At 42.3% G+C, this 13,490-nt stretch overlaps 1 protein-coding gene across 2 annotated transcripts in view; it reads left to right on the top strand.

Moving 5' to 3' along the window:
* The first annotated feature begins 7,230 nt into the window (after positions 1-7,230).
* Positions 7,231-13,490, top strand: part of SHTN1 (shootin 1) — a 70,032-nt gene continuing 63,772 nt past the window's right edge. Inside the window, exon 1 of one of the 2 annotated variants that reach the window (XM_026096170.2) lies at positions 7,231-7,416. In XM_026096170.2, coding sequence (XP_025951955.2) covers positions 7,359-7,416 — 58 coding nt within the window. In that variant the 5' untranslated portion in view covers positions 7,231-7,358. Of the gene's footprint in view, positions 7,417-7,826; positions 7,909-13,490 lie in introns of those variants that run through there. The other variant, XM_026096171.2, reaches the window with a different exon arrangement.

Genomic DNA, 13,490 nt, shown 5'->3' with positions numbered 1-13,490 from the left:
TGAGGTGAGCATTCATAAAGCACGGTGTACTGCTATGAGGGGTGACTTTTTATAGCTGGCCTAGCTATATTTTATAGTCAGAAGTTTAATATGCAGGGTTGTTAATTACAGTATAACTCAAGCATTCTAAAATGCCACACTAAATACTTAATCTTCTTGTGATTTATCCTCCCATAAATATTATGTCTTTTTTGTGCAGATAGACAGCCATTGTAGAAAAGGGTGACTAGGAAAGATCATGCCAATGTCTCTAATCAAATGGTTAAGTTTTTCAAATGAGTCTATATCATCTGGGATTTTTTATTTTTAATCATACTTGTATTCTGGTTTGAATGTGTGTTGATTAGTTAGTTGTCATCTCAGGGAAGTAAGAAGTGCAGTTATTTTTACCCGGATATATTATGCTAGCCATTATTCAGTACTGATTAGTTTGATGGAAAAATATACATTACCTCAGCAGATAGATCTGCTTAATTTTATTTGTGAGGTTAATTATATACACAAATAACTGTTGCTATTTCATTTTTTATGGAGTTTGTTAATAGTTGTTTATCTGTGCAGTGATTATGTGCTTTATCTCCCCTCCCTCCCACCCCAACACACATACTTGAAATAAGTCTGTTCTGAAAGTGGTAAACATGGCTGAAGTCATGGCCTGAGGCTAACTCTAGCCTGTAGCCACAGTTGTTTCCACAAGATAGCTCTCCTCAATAGTAGGATGACAAATCCTCAAGAATTAGCTTAGGCTTTGCAAGGACTGATGGGTGTCACTGCTTTGGAAGAGTATGCCCTTCTCTCTAGGCTAGTATAGATCCACTGATCCCTTCTTTGCCATTTGTTTTTGATGTAGGGTTTTACCTCTCACATGTAAATAAAACTGCCTTTACGTTCACTAGAAGTTCCAAGTAACTTTTAGCTCAGATGGTTAGGAATATCCAGATTAAAGTATAGATAACAACTATATCAATTTTCTGGCTGTGGTACCTGTTTGATAAGGAATTTTTTACTTCTGGATGTGCAAGTGTCTGTACAGTGTTCTGTTAGGTAGCTATTTTGTGAGAGACATTTTATATGCTACAAGGAGGAATAGATAGAGTTCAAAATTTACTAGATTATTCCAGATCAAAATCACCCTGTTCACAAAACAACCATTTCCAATTCCTTGCCAGGAATCTTCAAAGTAAACCTGGTTTCAGGACTTTATGACTGATTTTTCTCTTGCACACAAGAACTTTGAAGAATGAACAGCTGGTAGATTTATTTCCAACAACCTCAACTGGATTCAAATTGAAATCACTTTCAGAAACTCAACAAAGGAGAAAAGGAATGGGTTATGGGGGGGTCCAAACTCTTTAGTTGTGAAGTACTCTGGAAAACAGTCAAGATGGACAAATGTTTCAAAAAACCTTCTAGACAAATTTAGTCTTTCATTTCCTGTTTCTCTGTGTCATTTAGATCATTTTTCTTCCTAGCACTCATTTGCTTTTCAATTCAAACTTCTTTTTGTTTAAATTTGTTTCCTTCTTGCATGTAGAGAATACTTGCAAGTAATTTTTCACAAATGGTTTACATTATTTCTTATGTCATGAAAGCAGTACTGTAGGTCTCCTCTTCGTGACTGAATCTGCCCTTGTCATGCTTCTGAGGCTAATAGTCTTATTTTATGAATTCAGGAGTTAGACCATGTGAACAATCATTAGCATTTGCTTCAGTTTATCATTCTGTGAACTTCTGAGTTTGCAAATTCCATCTGTGCGAATACTCATGGAAGTCCCATCCAAGAGGAGAACAGGCATAAAGCATGTTCTTAACCATGAAAAATATTTTCAAAAATGTTATGCAAGCTAACTATTGGATTCTGCACAGGTGCAGCAGTCTACCCTATGTGTACGTGTCATGAATTGCTCATTTTCATCAGCTTCAAACATCAGCTTCAGACACAGAAGATGCCAGGCATTTCACTGCGATATATTCTGAAACGACAAAGAAAACTAAACCTTTCATTATTTTTCTTTATCTTCCCTTTTTTTTTGTATTATCCTAGCTTAAACAGTTGCTGGCTACTGTGAAATTGAGAATACTACCCAAATTGCAATTCTGAATTCTTTGTTACTTGCCCTTTTCTCTTACTTTTGGACATGGCCCCGATTGCATGCTTCCCTTCATGCTGTCTGCTATGAATCTCTTTTCTTGCTCACTTCAGCATCTCTTCCTTTTGATATTACAAAGGAATGTCTCTGGAGTGTTCTCTCACAGTGAGAACAATGATTCCTTCAATATTAGTCTATTTTAGTAGCTCCTTAAAATGATCAACATTACCTTGTTCAGTCCTGTGCACCAGTTACTCCACTGCAGATACGTTTTGATGCATACATGCTATTTTATAAAGATCTCTCACAAGACTGAAGCCATTCCAATAGCAAATATTCCTCATAGGCAAATCCCACATTTGTGGGTTATTTTTTAATATTTGTTCACTGTTTTAGATATTTGTTTGTGAGGATCCTGGAAAGCTCTAGTCATAAAAAGCGCAGGAGAGCAATATAATTTTTAAAAAGCATTTGCATGTTTTGATCTGCACCCAGCTTAAACAGATAGGGTGAAGAAAAGCCTAAATCCTGATGAAAAGATACACATGTATGTATCACATTTAATATGTCATCAGTAGGAGCAAATTGTTTACCTTAACCCCAGGAGAAGCTAATCAAACAAGCAGAACCTTTGGCTTTCCAAAAAACCCTGCAGTTAGCAACATGAACATTTGCAAAACATCCAAAGGATGGTGAGCAAATGCCTCCTTAAATATTTTTATTTAAAATGCCTCCTTAAATATTATCAAAAACTGATAGTAGCAGAGAAATGAATGAGCGCTGAACATTAGACCTGCCTAGTTCTAAAGTCAACAGGTTCAGGGACAGGTTTGTGACTAGTCTGTTTGCAAGGGCTTGAGGCTAGCTTCTCGCTTATCGCCTACTCTCTCACTTGCATATTGACAATTACTTTCCTTCCAGAAATCCTATGGAAGGAACTGAATATAAAGGCAAAGTTTAGCTGAGCTGCACTGCACAAGAAGCTGCTGGCAGGTGACCAAGAGTGCACAGAGCTGGACAAGCAAATGGAAGGACAGCAACCACATTTTTATTTAAAGACAACACTTGGAGCTGCTGCCCTAAGCTCCTGTTGCTCAGGGATCCATGTCATGGAAGACACACCTAGACTGCGTCCTTTCATTTAGTGGTGCCTCTCTCTGTTCATTCCAGGTGCTGCAGAGGCATGGCCAAACCCACTTTCCATGAGTGAGCCCTGTGAACAGTGCAGGGAACAGCAGATGCAAAGAATAAATCTGTCCTGCTGCAAGGCAAATAGCAACAAATGTGTTGGAGTAGACATTTTTTGCAATAAAGCTTATAGAAATCATTATCTGTGAGTAACAGTGGGTGGGAGTAGAGCTATGCGAGCACTGAATCATCCCTCAGAACACAGGCTTTGCACACCCTTCCACATAGCTGTCTTGGATAACTGAGTTGTGAGATCTGGTGGTGAAGAGGTTCAGCCATTCAGCTCTAGTTTTCTCTCTCATCCTTCTCATAGCTTAGACAGAGTCCATCACCAGTTACTGTATTTATGTGAACCTATTCTAAGCTATGAAATTGCCTGGGAATCATTGGAAAGGTAGCAGAGGATTCCTCTTAAGAAATTAGCCTTGGTGTTGGTGACAAGGAGGCAGAGAGGAGTGGGAGTGGTATGTGTGCTGTCAGTCCTGTCACCTGCACAGATCATCAGAAGAGCAGACCCTGACAGGTCATATAGCTTGCTAGAAACTTTGGAAGTTTTCACCGTCTGTCTTGTTTGTAGCCTATTCCAGTGCTTCTGTTAGGGAAACATTTTAATATTTAGTCTGTATCCCCTGTTACAGTTAAAACTGTACTATTTCAATGGTTATTGAGGACAGTTTAACTTCTTTGTGGTAGTCTTTAATTGATATGAAAAACTTCATTATTTGTTCCATCAGCCTTCACTTGATGAAACATCCTTTTTCCTTCTTGTAGCTCCAGGTTACTTTCAGAACAGCTCTTCTTGCCACAGGCACTCTACAGACTCTCCCCAGTCAGCCTGTGTTTCAGTTTGAAGTATGGTTTTGAAAGCTGGCATGCTATTCCAAATGATGTCTCACCAAAGCTAAACATTGCAGGAAGGATCCACAGTGTTTCTCACACACTTATTTATACTTCATTATTTGGATTTTTAAACAACCATATATCATCTTAATTTACTCTAAGTTCTGAAACTGATGCACTTCTTTGTTGGTACACTTGATTATCACTGTTTATGCACAGAACAGTGCATCTGTTGTCACTGAATTATACTTAACCTAAATCAAAGCACTACTCCACCTGGACAAGTTCTTTTTTGAATTCAAATCCAGTTTCTTCTTGCCTTCCCCATGTCTTTTCCTCTTTTTTCTATCATGCGTCACCTGTGATTCTCAAAACTTCATAGGGTCTGGTGACAAAGCTATTCCAGATCTTGGAAGAACAGGTACATGTGGGTGGAACCTAAAGATTTCGTGAATCCATCTGAATTTTCCTCTTCAAAAGACCGCTTACTGACATCCAGTAGAAAGTGCTTAATATTTTTTTCCCCCAAGGCTGATATGGACTGTGAACTGGACAAGTTTTCAAACATGTAAGCTCTTAAATTTTCCATTTACTAAAAAATAATATTCTTGAAGTGCTATAACTAAAAACTGGTTATGTACATTCAATCTATAGTGTTTGCTTTTCTTTTTATGATACAGGAAACAGTAACTACCTAATTGCTCTTCATTGTGAAAACCCATGATGATGATTTGTGGCATAGATGTGTTATGATCTTAATGGTTTATAGCATTAGCTATCGAATCACAGTGTAGATGTATTATATAGATATAGGGTAGACATTATGGATGATCTTTTATTTACAAAAACTGAAAAAAATGAGCTTAATTCATGACTCAGGGAAACACTTTTGGGAAGGTTACATCCTTTTAGCGTATAGGGGATCCATGAGCAAATTAAGAGTGTTAATTAATTTAAAAAAGGCAAAATCTCTTTGGGTACACTTCATTAATACCTTTGAGAAACGACATTACTGTGGCATCCTTCCTGCTATTGCAACCAAAAGGGTCTGTAAGGAGGACATCTTTGTTTAAAATGCTTACTTTTCAAGGTATTTTAACTTGACATAGGTCAAAGTGAATAACACAGAATAATGATGAAGCTGAAATACAGAAACTGTGGAAGAGAATTCTTTTGACAGACCCATAATACTTTAATTTGAAAAAATAAATAAAATAATGGAAGAATTGGTTTACTGTCTCTACTGGTATCAAAGAGATTTTATGCCCTGTTCTGGCAGCATACAACAGACTGAACATTGTTGCAAGATGAAGATGTCCTGTGTCCTGGCACAGCGCAGGCATGAGCAGCCCTACAGTGACTCTTTTGCAAATCCTGCTACTGCGCAGTATGAAAGAAATGGGTTTGGAAACGGAAGGGGGGCAGCAGCAGTAATGGGAAGAGAGGTCTGAGGGAGCTGTAGGGAAGCCAACAGGCAGCCCAAGAAAGGATGCTAAAAAATCAAAACACTGCCAAAACTTCCCTAACTTAAAGTGGGGGCTGTTCACAATCAGGGTCACCCCAGAGCTCCAAGGACCTAAACAGGACCTCTGTGTTTTTTAAAGTGGAGGCTTTAATTAACATCTGACTTCATTCTCGGATTTTACATTTAGCTTCTAGTTACAGATTCACATGCTGGTTGAGTCTTTTTCCACTAGGCCTTTAAGTACCACACACTTTCTGCTGTGAAATTAACACAAACAGTTTATTTTCTTTTTGCTCAATTAAAAAGATGAAGAAATTGAAGTCTTTCATTACAAAGTATTCTCCTTCAAACCTTGGATCACTCTTTCTTTTTTTTCTCTGTACTTTCTCTGTCAATGTCTCTATCTTTTGGAGAACGGAACACAGTATCATTATTTTGGCCTTGTTAATGTCCCAGAAGAAATTTCTTTCCTGCTGCCAGTGTACATCCCATTCTTTTGCTGCAGTACCTTACTGGCAGTATGTATGTAACCGTTTGTTCATCTCGTCTCCTGCTTTCTCTACAGAGTCTTTGTTTTCCAAGATAATTTCCCATTCTTTGCCTACGACTTCACCGCTAGGAGCATGGATTTATAACTTTGCATTTGGTTCAATTAAATATGCTTTGTGCTGACCAGTCCAAAACAAGCTGCTCCTGCTCTTCTCCCACCAAGTGCTCACCCAAAGCGCCTGCCTCCGACCCCGGCTCCCCCGCCTCTCCACGGGGCGACCCCGGTGCCGGCGCCGCCTGTGACGCGGCCCGCTGCCTGCAGCGCCTGCCGGGGCCCGGGCGCCCGGGGAGCTGCCCCCCGGCGCCTGCACCCCGCCGGGGCAGGCCGCGAGCGCGGGCGCGGGCCGGCACGCTGGGGAGCACACCGGTGCAGCGGGGAGCCACCCTGCGTCCCCGGGGGGGCCTGTGTGTGTGTGTGTGTGTCAGCTGCGGGGTGCCTGTCAGTCAGTGCGTCTGTCAGCCCCTGTGTTGGAGTGTGTCTGTCAGGGGGTGCCGTCAGTCAGGGTGTCAGTCGGAGGGTGCCTGTCAGTGTGTTTCACTCAGAGGGGTGCCTGTCAGTCATAGGGCGTCTCTCAGTGCGCCTGTCAGCTGGTGTGTGCTTCTCAGAGGGTGTCTGTCAATCAGTGTGTATCAGCCAAGGGGTGCCTGTCAGTCAGGGGGTGCCTGTCAGAGCATGTCTCTCAGTCAGTGTGTGCCTGTCAGTCAGCAGGTACCTGTCAATTGATGGATGCCTGTCAGTCGGTGTGTGCCTGTCAGTCAGAGGATGCCTGTCAGTCAGTGCGTGTCAGTCTGTGTGTGCCTGTCAGGCGGTGTGTGTCAGGCAGAGGGTGCCTGTCAGGTGGAGAGTGCATGTCAGTCGGTGCGTGTCAGTCAGCGTGTGCCTGTCAGCTGGTGCATGTCAGTCAGTGTGTGCCTGTGAGGCAGAGGGTGCGTGTCAGTCGGTGCATGCCAGTCGGTGCGTGCTTGTCAGGAGGAGGGTGCCTGTCAGTCGGCGTGCGGCTGTGGGGCGGAGGGTGCCTGCCAGCCGCGGGTGCCGGCGGTGCCGCCGTGCCCCGCACCCTCGCACATGCTCACTGGGGCCGCCGCGGGAGTCTGGGCATGTGCAGAGCGGGCAGGGCCGCCGCCGCCGCCGCCGCCCGCCCTCCCGCTCCCAGGTGAAGCCGCGCTAGGTGGGGCGGAGCGGGGCAGCCGGTGTCCGGCGGCGGCGGGGCGGCAGCCGGGGCAGGATGAACAGCTCCGACGAGGAGAAGCAGCTGGAGCTCCTCACCAGCCTGAAGGACCAGGGTAAGGCAGCGCCTTCGCCTCCGGCCGCCGAGGGAGCGGCTCCTGCCTCCGGCGCCGCCGCGGCTCGGCCGGCGGCACCGCGGCCGCCGCGGGGCAGGGCAGGGCAGGGCAGGGCGGGGCGGGGCGGCGGCGGCGTGGGCCGCTGTGGGGCGAGGGCTCCGCGCTCGGCGGCGGGGACGGTGGCGCGTCCCAGCGGGCGCGGCCTCCGTCGCGGCGCTCGGCAGGGCCGCGGGCAGCGCTCGCTGCCAGGGCGGGCGCCGCGCCCGCAGCGGCGGGGCCTGGGCGTCTCCGGGCCGCGCCCCGCGGTCGTGTTTTCCCTGGTTCCCGAGTCCCTCTCTCTGTTCGGGCAGGGAAGGAAGCCTTAAAAAAAAAGAAAGGAAAAAAAAAAAAGAATTAAGGTGCTGAAACGTCCTGGCTCTTCCACTTGTCGGTGCCTGTTCCTGGCCATCTCGCCTCCCTGCACCTGCTCTGTTTATTTCCTGCTGCAGCTGGGTCAGTGCTGGCATCAGTGCGGGCGAGCGTGAATTTGGGTCAGGAGGATGGTGAGGTATTGTAGCACGTGAGCTGTGAATGCTGGTAACCCCAGTCTTTCTCCCTCCTGCATAGTCCAGACTTTGCACTGGTAAAAGAGGTATAACTAACCTGTGGTATTAATCCTGCTGTCAGTGAATAGAAACAGATACTGGTGAACTTGGATATCCATCTCCTGTGCACCTCTTAGGCACACATTCCTGAGCAAAACTGAGAAATTTCTTGAGAAATTCTTGAGAAATGCTGGCCAACTCCAAGAGGTGAAAGTCCAGTTGTCTAGTGGTCTTCCTGTGGACACTAAATTTTATATGAAGTTCCTTATTGTTTCTGAACTAACTGCTTCTCAGTGTTCCCATTGTGCGTTGTTGGATGTGATATTAAACCTTCCCATTAAATTCCCTCCATTCCCCTCCTTATCAGTGTGCAAACTTCCCAGTGAGAGGCCAGGGCTAGTCTTGATATGCCGTAAGGTTCTGTAGAGTCTTTGTAACTTCCAGTTAAATGAAAGAAAGCATTTGTTTTGGGCTGATTTGGTTCCTCTTCTGAGTCTGTATCTGGGGCTTTTGTAGAAAAGTCCAATGCCTCAACTTCATAGATGTTTAGCTCCTTGAGTGCGCAGTTCAACGAGAACACTTAAAACAATGTGACGTTTCATGTTCTGCAAGAAGGGACATGAGAAGGGGCTTGGATGCTCAAAGGCACCGTGCTTTTTTAACTCTGCTGGTCAGGCTATTCCCAAGCTGAGTTGGTTCAACAAAGTTTCTGTATTCATTCCTTGTCTGGGAAACAGGCAACATTCAAAAAACCAGCGTTACCACCTATTTGAGTTGTAGACATAGATCTGTAGACATGTGTCAGTGTACCTCCTATCTCATAGCTTCCTACACGGTAGGCAGAAAACACTAGCACTATGTAGCTGATGCTACAGCTCCCATAGCAGTGTGCCTGTGCCCTATGGGACCTGGGAAGGGCTCCGTTTTGAAAGGCTGTGAACTTTTAGTGGGGAGATTGAAATTACTGAGGTGTGATGGAGGATCAATACCCCTTTTCTGTAATTTGTTCTGATTATAGATTCACTCGGTCTCCTTTGCTGTGTATTAACCAAATTTTAGCTGAATACTTACGTTTGCCTGTCTTAGCACTTCTGTCTTCCTTGTTCCTAGCACTCTCAGCAGTGTGATTTCATGATTATCTGCTGCCCCTGCTAGATTCTGACTTTTAATGATTACAGTTGGTGTAAAATTCGTCATGATCACATAGTTGTGTGCTTCGATAATGCAGGACCGAAAAGGAGGCTAAAAATCTGTTTTTGTCGATAGACCTGACTGCTTACCACTGGTACTGTTGGCTCCAGAAGAAGAGTGGTTTGTGCCAAAATGACAGTTGCTAAAGTGTCTACAATCCGTTGCTAAAATGGAGAAATTGGATTATTTTTCGCAGAAATCCTAGCCTTCTTGAAATTGGTTAGAACTTTATCATTGACTTCAGTAGGACTAGGGTTTCAGTTTTGATATCTGGAAGTCTTCTGTCCAAATAGTCATAGTATCCTTTAATGTCTAATGAAGTTTGCTAGGAATTAGTTCAAGGAAAAGATACTGTAACTCAAATACTAGCTGTCCTAGATCCACTTAAGTTGTTGCAATAGAAACTGTAACAGGCAGGTTGTGTCCTATAAGGCATTGTTCTGAATATGTTTTTTCCCCAAATGTAGAAGTTTTAGTATGCTGTTACAAGACTACCAGATGTTTTCATAATTGTATGTCTTGAAGAAAAAATTTATTGAGTGGAAAACTTTTGAAAATACTTACTCCTCTGTATTCTGTTTTGCATCTGAAATAATGCAGTATTATGATAGGACACCATAGTTAAATTATGTTAACTGACAAGTCCCAAATCCATGAACTGCCCAAAATAAAAAGCCTTAGTGATGAAAAGGTAATGAGATACTTAAAATTATCCTAACAATAATGATCTAAATATTGTTACTGCAGGTAAGTAAATTTGCTTCCTTTTTACATGTTTTAAGCTTGAATGTGCAGTTCAGCCTCCATTGATATTGATAACAAGATAACAGGAAGCTGTTTTAGATACTAACAACTTTACTCAAGTAATTTTAGGGTGCTCAATAAAGCACAAGCAGCATGTGAGAAGAGAAAAAAAACCCTGCTTCTTCTTTACTGTTTCCAGTGTAGGTAACAGTATTACCTGGAAAGTAAATGCAGTTGATGGAAGGATCTACTCTCTCTGAATATATGGGCTAACAGGCATGCATACTGTTCAGGAGGCTTAATTATTGCATTCAAGGTGGTGTAAAGTGTCAGATTACTATAATATGTAATATTTAATGTCTGTAGTTAGATTTCTGAAAAACGTCCCATTGATTTGAAGTAGTTTCAGAGAACATTTGCTAGACCTTGTTTGGTTCCTCTTTCAGAGTGCATTTTTCTAGTCTTGAGAAGCTCACCTGATATATAACACCAATTAACTGTCTGGCTGAGAGATGATGTGAAAGGTAGAGGGGAAGGCAGCAGTGTACATGGTTAATTATCGTAATGTTTCAACTGCTGCTTATGCTTTCCCTGAACAAGGTCGGTAGATTGAGTCTGAGGCAGGTATTTCATCTGAGGCAGGTATTTCATTGCTGCTCACACAATTCTCATTGGCAGCTGTGACACTGACTGGTATCTGGACAAATTTACTTAGCTGTTTGACATAGCTCTGAATGGTGACAAGGACACCGAAACTGTCTGTGTGCGTCATACACTTATCTTTCACCCATGCTGAATTTTCCAAGCCCTGTGTATTACACTTAGATACCTGATACTGATCGTTCTTTGGCTTACTCCGTTACCAAGTTTAAGGTGAGCATCATGAAGAAACGTGATCTCTGTATGGATGCTGTTTAGGATTTAAAGTATTGTTTGGGCTTAATTCTGTAAATAACTTCCTGAAATAACTCGATGAGATAAAACAGGTCTGCTGTAAATTTTAGCATTATCTAAATGTACTTTAAGTGGTATTTCCAGCAAGTCACCATTTCCATTCCACTGACCCTTGTGACTGCTACAGCTAGGACTTAAAGTTGAAACAAAACACTTCTGGAAACAAAATCAGGTGGGCCAAACTTTGCATTGTAAATGGTTTGTTGTATAGGCTGAGGAACCATAGCAAACTGGAGTAACAATTGCATCATAACAGTGACTGATTACCTGCCTGGAAGACTGGCTTTGTTTGTCTGTGGCTTTCTTGGTAGTGCAGGTACTTTGTCCTTTAAGATGAAGAATCACCTTCAGCTGTCATTACATCTTTGTACAGTTGAAAGCAGCAGTCAACAACCAAAATATCTGGAGTTATAAACTAGATAAACCTACATTTCAACTGCCACTGCCAAATTTCTGATTGCTTTCCTGAGTTATGGTAGTTAACTACTGTTAACTACAGATACACTAAACCCATTTATATTGCCTGGATTTTCTTCACTAGTTTTAAAGATCTTATCTTACTACTTGTTTGTTGCTGTTATATGATGAAGTGTGATGATTTCTAGTCTCTAGTCCCAAGCACTGTGCATCTGTATGATTTTTTTGGATCTGTTCAATATGTTTATAAAACATGTCAAAAACTTTGAATACAGGAATACCATATATTTTCAGAAGAACAGGCTGCCAGTCTGGCAGAAGTGTCTTAGAGTAGTACCTTTTAAACGTGTGCTATTGGCAAGTTCTTTGTGTGACTTGACAAATGTTTTCTTCTCTGGGTCAGAGGCACCTGTGTGTGGGTCTTGACTGGTAGTCATCATTCCCCAGCAGAACCCATCCTGCTTGAAAGAATTCTTCATTTATTAGAACTTAAAACTTCTCCCACCTGACTTTCATGTGTTTAACCATATCTGTTTCTCAGAAACTTCTGAAGGCAAACCTTTTGGTATGAGCTTAAGTTAGGCTTTATCAGGCAGGGGTATGTTTAATTTCCTTTTCCAGTTTCCAGGAAGCTCGGAGATGGCAGGATGCAAATTTGGCGTCTTACTGGGAAGATCCTTTGCATGCACTTTTTGCAGATCTGAGGAAAAATTAGAGCATGTAGTAACACTAATGCAGGATCTGACCTATAGTCTCCTATTTAACATTTTTATACTTACACGCATGATTTTTTTAAAAAGAACTATTTGGTTATCGTATCAGCTGGGGCAGTTGATATGTGACCAAAAGCTTGATTTGATCGTATAAGCTTTATACCTCAGTAGGTTTATATCTTCTGACTGACTCAACATTTGGAGCCATTTTTAAGTAACATAATACAATGCCATTACTATATCACAAGATTTTTTTCCCCCTAGAATTGGCATTTTAAGACCAGTATCTATTGTGGCAAAAACAATTTATTCATATATGTTTCCAATTCAGTAAATAAGTACAAGAAATCATAACTGTAGAGTCTAATTTTCTGTTTTAAATCTCGAACATTTACTTCCCCTTAGTATTTGTATATTAGTTATAAGTAACTGTGTATGAAACAGGTCCATGTTGTATACAAACTCTTCTGCACAAGACTGCTTGTATATGCATATAAGTACTTAGGCATCTAATATTAATGGGTGGCCCAAATAGTGCTGCGTGCAGTATAGCTTGTACTGACATATTATCTAATGCCACTATTCAGCATGTGGGAGCCAGTGGTAGTGCTTTAATTTCTGCAAGTGAAAGGGGAAGGAGGAAAGACCATCAGTGTTATGTAGCGATGGTGTCATACAATACTGTATTGATAGGATTCCAAATCAAGACACTTGCACATGTTGCATGCCTCTTTTATTATGAAACCCAGCAGTATCCTTTTTAGTGTTCTTTATTACCTGTAATCACCTGGAATTACTTCTCAGCTTTGATCCCTTTTCAGAAGGAGGATATGGAGAGATTTGGAAAAGGTAGCTTAACTCTGTGGATCCCCAGATCTGTAGAGAAGAGGTCAAGTCCTCCTGTTCTGATGGTATTTGGATGGAGGACTTCTGCACCTCTGTGCTGGTATTTCCTCCAACCTCTGTCATTGTAAAGCAAAGCAGGATTTAAGCCTATATTTTCTGTTCACTGTCTTAAACATGGTTGTTTACCCTGAAGTGTCAGGTAACTTTTTTTTTTTTTCTTCTTGCAGTATTAGTATTAGTGCAGCCAGACTTGTTTGCTGCTTCTAGGATATGACCACATACATTCACCTTTACACAAACCCATAAGGGAGAATTTCCTCAGCTTCATTCTTCTTTCATGGAGGCCCAGGAGATGCATAAACACTGTCCAAACACCAGTTTGAAGTAGTTTGTATGTGGTTAGTGCTACCATTGTCATACCTCATCCTACTGAAATAGAGACTGCATGGGGTAAGTGGAAGGGATCTCTGAGCCTAAAATTGGGAGCTAGAGAAAAATTGACCCTTTTTTCTTTTGTTTGTACTCTTGACAGCAATTCATAGGTCTTGTCCAGTCTTTTCTTATAGGGAGACTGTTGCTGCTTGAGACACGCTTTGTGCAACAGACTCAGCCTGATTCTTCATTT

The sequence above is a fragment of the Dromaius novaehollandiae genome, chromosome 6 (assembly GCF_036370855.1).
Source record: "Dromaius novaehollandiae isolate bDroNov1 chromosome 6, bDroNov1.hap1, whole genome shotgun sequence".
NCBI classification, from domain to species: domain Eukaryota; kingdom Metazoa; phylum Chordata; class Aves; order Casuariiformes; family Dromaiidae; genus Dromaius; species Dromaius novaehollandiae.
This window is presented reverse-complemented; position numbering and strand designations above follow the sequence as displayed.